Source organism: Anopheles moucheti, chromosome X, assembly GCF_943734755.1.
Source record: "Anopheles moucheti chromosome X, idAnoMoucSN_F20_07, whole genome shotgun sequence".
Taxonomy (NCBI): Eukaryota; Metazoa; Arthropoda; class Insecta; order Diptera; family Culicidae; genus Anopheles; species Anopheles moucheti.
The window spans coordinates 1,522,063-1,530,715 of NC_069142.1; the positions used below are offsets into that span (position 1 = coordinate 1,522,063).

At 47.9% G+C, this 8,653-nt stretch overlaps 1 protein-coding gene across 1 annotated transcript; it reads left to right on the forward strand.

Moving 5' to 3' along the window:
• Nucleotides 1-2,159: 2,159 nt before the first annotated feature.
• Nucleotides 2,160-8,270, forward strand: LOC128307206 (uncharacterized). The gene is made up of 9 exons (XM_053044952.1): nt 2,160-2,618; nt 2,698-3,776; nt 3,858-4,155; nt 4,220-4,389; nt 4,637-4,747; nt 6,238-6,417; nt 6,487-6,672; nt 6,748-8,145; nt 8,207-8,270. Exons 1-9 carry the CDS (start codon nt 2,160-2,162, stop codon nt 8,268-8,270), a joined length of 3,945 nt encoding a protein of 1,314 aa, XP_052900912.1.
• The last annotated feature ends 383 nt before the right edge of the window (nt 8,271-8,653 follow it).

Sequence of the window (8,653 nt, forward strand, 5' to 3'; positions counted from 1 at the left end):
GAAGTACCCATGTGGAATATAATTGTTTACATTGCAAATAATCATACTGGTGCTGTTTGCTTCTTGGGTGCTTTCCCTTGATGGCGATGTAGTAAGCAGGGCTCGATCGATCGGTATGTGTAGTTTAGATTGATTTATACGGTAGGGTGCGGTAGTGGACTCGTTTCCACTCATAGTGGTAAGGTCTAAGACATGCATATTTCCAACGACAGGAGGCCAAGAGTTTAGTTTAGTTCAAGCGTGGGTTAAGAATTATTTAGTTTGTTTGTTAGTGGCAGTTGGCATTACAATCGGGTGTACGTATGAGGATGTGTCTAAGCCTCTGGAATAATCCGTACCTATGGCCATCTGACGTCTTTCGATGGAATTAGGAATTGCAAGATTATGTTTTATTTTAGATTATTTAGTGAGGGTTAGTTAGTGGGTTTTCTAGTATGACAATATTCTTTTTGATGACACTTCGAAATAAGCAATTTCAAAGCATTTTTTCTAATCTTCACATCTTCTCTCTCTTTACACCAACAACTTTTGCTTCCCGAACATTGTGGACACACACGCGATTGGCTGCTGTCTAATACACAAAGCCTGGATACATGAGGGGGTGACATCGAGATGGGCCAGGGGCTCGAACCGTCAACTGCAGATCTCTTTCTGTTCTCCCGGTCGCAGCCCCCCCAGCTTCCGTCTCGTACCGATTTCTTCGAGCGATCGAAGAAGCAAGCGCATACTAAGGACAACAGCGGCAGCAGCGAGGGTGGCAGCAACGGCAGTAGTGTTGCGAGTAACCGCGTAACGTGCGGCGTACAGTTTGCGTTGACTGGATGCAGCAATAGCCACTGTGGTACAAATATACAGTCCGGTGCAGCTGTCCATCACGCACAGCTACGGTGGCCCCCACTATCATACTACACCAACTTTTCGCTGCAGTACATCCGTGCGATTGGCGTACGGTGGATGTCATTCGTTTGACGTATTCTTCAAACTTTCATGGTAAGTTGTAACCGGAAATTGATGCCGGTGAGACTAATAACTCACCACATCCAGTGCCCGATGGGTTTGACTAATTTATCATTCGATACATTCCCTCTCACACACAGAGTTTTCAACTAACGCACAAATGATGGAGTTTGGCTAGGAATGGAACGCCGTTAGTGATCAACGCTAAAGGTGTCAAATCTCGTTCTGTGTCGGAGCGACAGTAAATGTAGTAACGTACACGCACACTGATACACGGGTGACCGAACTCCAGTCAAAATAATTAATCACAGCAGGAAAACCGAAGACGACTATCGCAGACGTTTTCACAACCCAGCTAGGAAGTAAACCCAAGGGCAGACAAGCCTAAAAACCAGACAACACCAGCGTCTGAAAGTATTCCGAACACCATATCCATAATTCAAACGGGTATCGCTCCCATTCAACTTTTCATTACTGATCACCCGGGCACTCGAGCAGCAGTCGCGGTGGTACGAGGTGGGGTGGAAGATTCGGCCCTAGGATAACGCCGGACCAGTACATCCGCAGTATCTCCAAGTCTTTGAGAGTGCCTGTTTTCTACAATTATTCAGCACAACGTAAACTCCAGTAAATTAGCCATACTATGATTGCGTAATCCAAGGAGCGTCGTTACGCAATAGTCTTCAAGCTACAATATCTGTAAGGTTCTCTGTTACAATATACTGACTAGTACTTTTTACGCCACTTTCACTACCGGGTTACTACTCATTGGGCTATCGTTGGCTCTCTTTCTCCCGTTAAGACATCCACCGTAACTAGTTAATATTTGGCCCGATTTGACACCAGCACGTCAATAGCAATATCGGATCTGGGGTATTTTGCGTGAACTGATACAGATACCAATAGAGATATAATCAATAACACCTACCAAACGCAACACCAACAATCACCACTACTCCAGTTCATAAAACCAGAGATAGCCGCTACCCAAAAATTACGACTATACAGCTGCGACGACCTATCGACTGCGTCACAGTAATCCTGAACAACTCGTTGAGGTAGTTGCTGACGATTGCTGTCGTGGTCGTCGATTCCAAAAACCGATCTTGACATTAACGTAAGGTGCCCAGACCCATCGACGTTAACTGTACATCTGCGTGCACTATAATAAGCGACAGCACATCACCGAAATACCGAACGCGATGGCAATGGATCATCCTGATGTAGTTCTATCACCGGAGCGTGAAGGCAGTTTAGTGGCAGCTGGCAGTGGAAGTAAGACTACAACGGCGGCACTTCTACAGCTGCAGCACCGAGCACATCCACAGACTCCACCAGCAGCGTTTCATCTAGCGGGGAGTATAGGTGATGCGGGTGGGCATCAGCAACGCTCTGTACTGCTACTGCAGCAGTCGTCCACAACTACATCGACGACTACGATGGCGACGGTGACGCCCCCGAGCAGTAGCAGTGGTAGTGTTGGTGCCACCCAGCTCACGAGCATTGCCGTACCGTTGCTAACTTCAGCCGGACAGTTACAATCCGTAGCCGGTGGATCGAACAGTTCGGCAGGGGCAACTCCTTCCAGTCTGGCTTCAACAAACGTCTCACAGCCAGTGCCTCCTATCGAACGTCTTTCACGTCCTATGGCATTCGATAAGGTGAGTAATGGTTTGAGCAATGTCTCGGAATGAGCTCTGTTACCGTCATGTTCTTATAAACGTTTCCTTTTTCCATCAGATGGAATCATTAGTCCGTGAGATGCAAGACTCGGAGAATGGCGTACCAGTACGCAGCCAGAAACTATTCTTGACGTCCATTCCATCTGCTTTCATGGGTAAGTTTGCTTTTCCCGTGTTTTGCCCAGTACCTCATGTTTTACCATGCTATTATTGGTCCTGTACCGTAGGATACGATCTGATTGAATGGTTAATGGAGCGACTCAGCATCGAAGAGTCAGAGGCACTGAACATTAGTAACCAGCTGTGCCAACATGGTTACTTCTTTCCCGTGTCCGACTCGAAGACGCTGATGGTGAAGGATGATTCTTCCCTGTATCGCTTCCAAACGCCATACTATTGGCCCTGGCAGCAGAAGGCACCCGATCAAATCGAGTACGCAATCTATCTGGCAAAGCGGTCGCTGCGCAACAAGCAGCGGCACGGGCTGGAGGACTATGAAACCGAGGCACTGGCTAGCCTGCACAAGAACCTGAAAGGCAAGTGGGACTTCATACTGATGCAGGCCGAGGAGCAGGTGCGCTTGGCGAAGGATCGCAAAAAGGGCGACAAGATCGTTGGGGACTCGCAGGAACGGGCGTACTGGCGTGTGCATAGACCACCGCCGGGGCAGTTCACGCCTCTCGAGCCGTGTCCAATACCGTCGCGCGACCGGCAGGGTAAACCGCGGAAACGCACGGTCGAGGACTGGCAGCGCGAGGTCGACATACTGAAGGCGTCGCTCGGGCGCAACCGCGTGAAGATGTCCCAGGCGTGCGAGAGCCTGGTCGTGTACTACGAAACGTTCAGCGAGTACGATCCAATGATGCAGCCGCCGCTACCATCGAACCCGTGGGTAACGGAGGACGTGAGCTTCTGGCAGCTGAACAATCCGGTCGTCGATATACCGACGGAGAAGCGCGTCAAGCGCTGGGGCATCTCCATCGAGGAGGTGGTGTCGGATCCGACCGGGTTGCAGGAGTTTACGCACTACCTGAAGAAGGAATACTCGCACGAGAACATACGCTTCTGGATGGCTGTGAACGATCTGAGACGCTCCTCCCATTCGCAGATTTCGCGCAAGGTGAAGGAAATTTACGAGTAAGTAACCCAGTCGCATCGACATTGTTTTACGATCTCCAATAAGATGACTTATCGGTTCGTTCCCTTCTCACCCTGCAGAGAATTTCTCGAACCGGGCGCACCCTGTGAGATCAACATCGACGGTAAAACGATGGAGAAGGTGCAGCAAGGTCTGAAAAATCCGTCCCGATTTGCGTTCGATGCAGCAGCCGAACACATCTACACGTTGCTGTTGAAGAAGGATTGCTATCCACGATTCGTGCGCTCGGAACACTACAAGAGCTTGATGGTGAACGCGATACAGCCATCACTGAAGAAGCGTTTCTTTGGATTCGGTGGAGGAGCAAAGAAGAAGGGTTCAACCTCGACCGCACCGAATCCTTCGATGCTTACGCAGGTATGTGATGAGTGGAGTGGAGTCTGGTGAACGAGAACTAATCGTTATACCTCTATCCCAACAGCCTTCCGCCGGACCAACAGGTACGGGCAACGTAAACAGTCTGTCCAAGCGACGCGGTAGTGATCGCAGCCTGTCAGGATCAGCGCACGAACTAGCGATATCGGGCGTGAAGGATTGTTCTAAAGTGCCACATTCTCATAGCCAAAGCAATCTGAGTGACATACCCTATAGGTAAGCAGTGCGATTTATCACCTCCACAGGGCATCAGCAGTGTCGGGAATTCTATGTGTGAAGTATACTGTTTACAGCCTCGCTATTGTCATCGTTCGCGAAATTGGGCTTGAATAGGTGTCTGTCGTACACGACTACATGCTGTACGAAGTTTTGTTGTGTGACCGTCTTGTATTACCTACCTCTCTTTCGGTTCGCTGAGTTGATCTTTTCTTTCCTCCGTGTGCTTGTTTTGACGACCTTCCAGCGTGTCGATCTACCGTGGTGATATGCCGTCCGGTGTTTATGAGGGTGTCTCGTCATCATCTAGTAGTACACCCGTGCGGGGAAACGTACGAGTGACGGGTGGAAAGCAACAGTAAGAATACACTAGCACGGCTAACAATACTACTTTGATTCTACTTAACGTTCCGCCTACGGATTTAACATACAAGTCAACCACTAATATTACTACTACTTCTACTACTATTACTATCTGAACCACTTCATCACAACAATGTGTAGAATCCTTCCAATTCCCTCGTTGGTCTGAAGTGATTATGATTGCGACCTGCAACCTGAAGTAATCTAGAATTCTATTATAAAGCGCAATCGTGTCTGGTCTGGTCATAGTAATTCCAATTCCACCAAATATTGGTTTAAACGTTTGCTGTGAAGCGTAAGAGGTGTGATAAACAGCTTAAACCTTTTTGTGTATCTTGAGAGTAACGCCATGACTCCATCCCCTACCAAACTTTATCTCTCTGACTGTACTCTGTATTTCATATATATATATTTATATATTTTTGTGTGTGTGTTTTGCTGTTCCACAATGCCAGTCAACTTTACCAATTGAGCTATTCGCGTTGTTTACTTCTTTTCTTATTGTACTTTTTACTGTGGTAATAGTTTGTCACTATTCTTAATGATATACCCTCCTAAGCGATGTTCTGATGTTTCATGATTTTTAAGCGAATCAATATAAACCCTGTATTATTCCGCCTGTAATTTAGACAGTTAATAGACATGGTTTTTCTTAGTATAAGCCAACAGCTGTGGCCTGAAATTTAATTCGTGGTGTTATAATAGCACAATTCCTGCAATTATGGAAACTTAAAATAGCCACGAATTAAGTTACAAACCTGTACTGTAAAATACTGGAGATGTACTTGAGTAATTGTAACGATGTCCCTAACGAAGCACCATATGAGTATGAACTCTTGTATATCTACTAAACAGTTTCAGCAGATGTTAAGTAGCGGCACAAGAATCTTCGTTTCCTGTAAGAAGCACCATCATCTTCTTTCGCTCTTGAAGATTTACTTATCCGAGTCCATAACCATTTTTTATTACTAGATTTGTATTTTAATGTGAAAGTGCTTTTCTATTCCGAGATGTTTCATCCTCTATTGTGGATTGTCACCGGGGCGGATTGTTTTCTTGTTTTTGTGCTTTTCTTTAGGTCCTGTTATTGTTGTTATGACATCTATTGCGAACTGTTCGACGTGTTATGTTTTATTCCTTAGCACATGCTCACTTATCTACACAATTCATGAACCGTAAATAGCATCATACAGTACAGCCTTCATGTTTCCTTCTACCGCCCGTCCTGATCCTTCTAAACAAGCTTGATCTGAACGCCTCCACTACGTCTGTTTACTGAATGTTTCCGTTGTCCTTGTATGCCATGTACCGATTCCAGCATCTAGGTGTCATATAATCCAATCTATCTCTCACACTCTAGCTGAGTGTTCATATTTAGTTCGAAGACAAACCTGTATCACAGATCAGTCCACTGTCTGACGTCGTTGTTTGTACCTAGACAATTAATGGATTAATGTTGCTTTCTATATCTTTTCACACCAATAGAGATGTGAATAAAAATCTAGGAACTACACTCGAAGTAACGCTGGAAGGTTCAGTATCGGGGTCGTGTGCTGTTTGCCCTTGGGATACGCCTGCCATTGAGAAACCGGCCTCAGATACCTCCGTTTCGGTCTCGGTATGTCCGTGGGATAGTGCCGATGCAAAACCACCAACAAAGACGGAGTAAGACATGATTGATTGTAAATTGAAGGTTAATAGATGTTGGTAACATAAATGAGATATATCTTTTAGCAGCAGTAAGCAGAAGCAGCACAGCGATCTACCACACGGCACTACCGAGATAAGCGAGGTTTCCGAACGAATGAAACGGTCGTGCGGCTTGCGCCAGAATACCCTCGACGGGGACTTTCACAGTACCAAGCGTTTGGCACCGGTTGTGACCGAACAGCGACGGGCTTCCATGACGATGGCTCCGAGGTGAGTTCCTGACCCTTTGCTAGTCATGACAACTTTTTAGACATGTTCCGTTCTGTTCACTTTCTTCACGATCAGATTGTCGGATCTACAGTTTTGTATGCGTGCAAATTCGACCGGTAGTGGTGCAACGCCACCCGACAGTATCGGATGTCTGGCGAATGTGCAACAACAGCAGCAGCAGCAACCTGTTGCAGGACATCAGCAGTACTTGCAGCATCAATCGTCGGTGCGCATTTCGCAAGGATCGCTATCGACGAGCTTCGAGGAGAAGGAGGAGGGTTCTGGAACGGTGTTCTACAACCAGGAATCTGTTACAGCACCCACAATCTCTGAGGAGAGCGTTGTGTTTAGCGGTGGTACCAATCCGGTTGACGGTACCATGCCGAACGAGCGATTGCAAGATCGTCACCGGCAAAAGTCAGGCGATGAATATGGAGAGGGGGCGGGTGACATTGCTACTACTAGAGTACGCGACGAAACACTTCCCCAATCATTGCTAACCGCTGTTTGCAGTACGGGTACTATCTTCACTGCACCGTCAGATGCCAGCAGTACGGCGGTGGGTGCGGACATCACGCAACAGAAACCATACGATACGGGCAGCGTCCCAGCAACTACGAAAGCGGTGTGTCATACACCGACTACCACTACTATATGCACCTCGTCGGCCGGTATGGGCGGTGGAGGTAGGGAGACGATGGACGCAAACAGTCAGCGTCCGACGAACGTGGACACTGCACCGGAATCAACCACTGGCACACCTAGAATAAGTGTAATCTATGCTAATACGCCCGAGGAAGACGAGGAGGAGGTGGAACGGGAGGAGGAGGAGGAGGAGGAGGATGAGGTGGTCGAACAGGAGGTTAAAGCCATAGGGAAGCAGCAGGAGGACCTCTATCGCATGCACTCGCTCGATAGGGCAAGGGGCGCAGAAAGGCAAAACAGTTTAGCGACCGACGGTACCAGTCGTCCGGAGCATCAACATCCAACCGGCACTAGTACGGCGGCCACGCAAACAATTGACGTACTGCAGGGTGAAGTCGGACAGGATATGTCACCGCTCACCGAGGTGGAGGATGGGTTCTACGTTGAGGCGATGCGGCAGCAACCATCCGAGTACGATATCATCATGGACGGTGCTGACAGTGGTCTGCTGCCCGGGTGTGTAGCGCCTGCCCCAACGCCCGCACCGTCAATAGCCCCGCTGGCCGAGGTAGAGCTGGACCCGCCGGACGATGAAGCGGAAGCGGACGAGCTCGAACAGTCGACGGACGTGCAACCGTTCGAACCGCCGGAACCCCCTTCCAGCACGTCCGGCACGGCGACGGTCGTTATCGTGGATGATCTTACCAAACGCCGCAAGCGCAAGGAGCGCAAGGATCGGGGCCCGGATCAGGAAACAATTCGTGCTCAAAAGAGCGAAGAAGAGAACAGCGAACGGAAGGGCAACGCCGTATGCCCGTGGGACGATGAGTAAGTAATCAGATGTGTTGGTTGTACGTTTTGTATTCATTTCCCTTATTGTTTATTACAGAAACGAATCAGCAGCGGACGATGCGCCGTACGTAAAAACTTACTCCACGCTGGGATATCTGTAGACTACTCACGGAGCTAGAGCTAGTGTATAGTTAGGAGGGGTTTGGAGCAAGTTATAGCAAACTATGGTTGAACAATAATGTGTGAACTGGAACAAAAACACACGGCACCTTCAGCTGAGCAGCTGAGCCAGAAGCAATACTGATCAAAGCATCAATGCGATCGAGTGTCCCCTTTCGTAGCTACTGCTCTATTGCTTGCCTAGTACTCGAGGTTGACTCGTAGTCGATTCAATATAATATATTGGTGTCACTAGCTTAACGTTTAATTGTAATTAGTTGTATTTGACTGGAAATTGGGAGAGGGTTTTGACATTTAGGAGTAAATTTGGGAGTTCTCGGTTTCCTCAGACTGCACAGAGTTATTAAGGGATAAGGCTATGTTG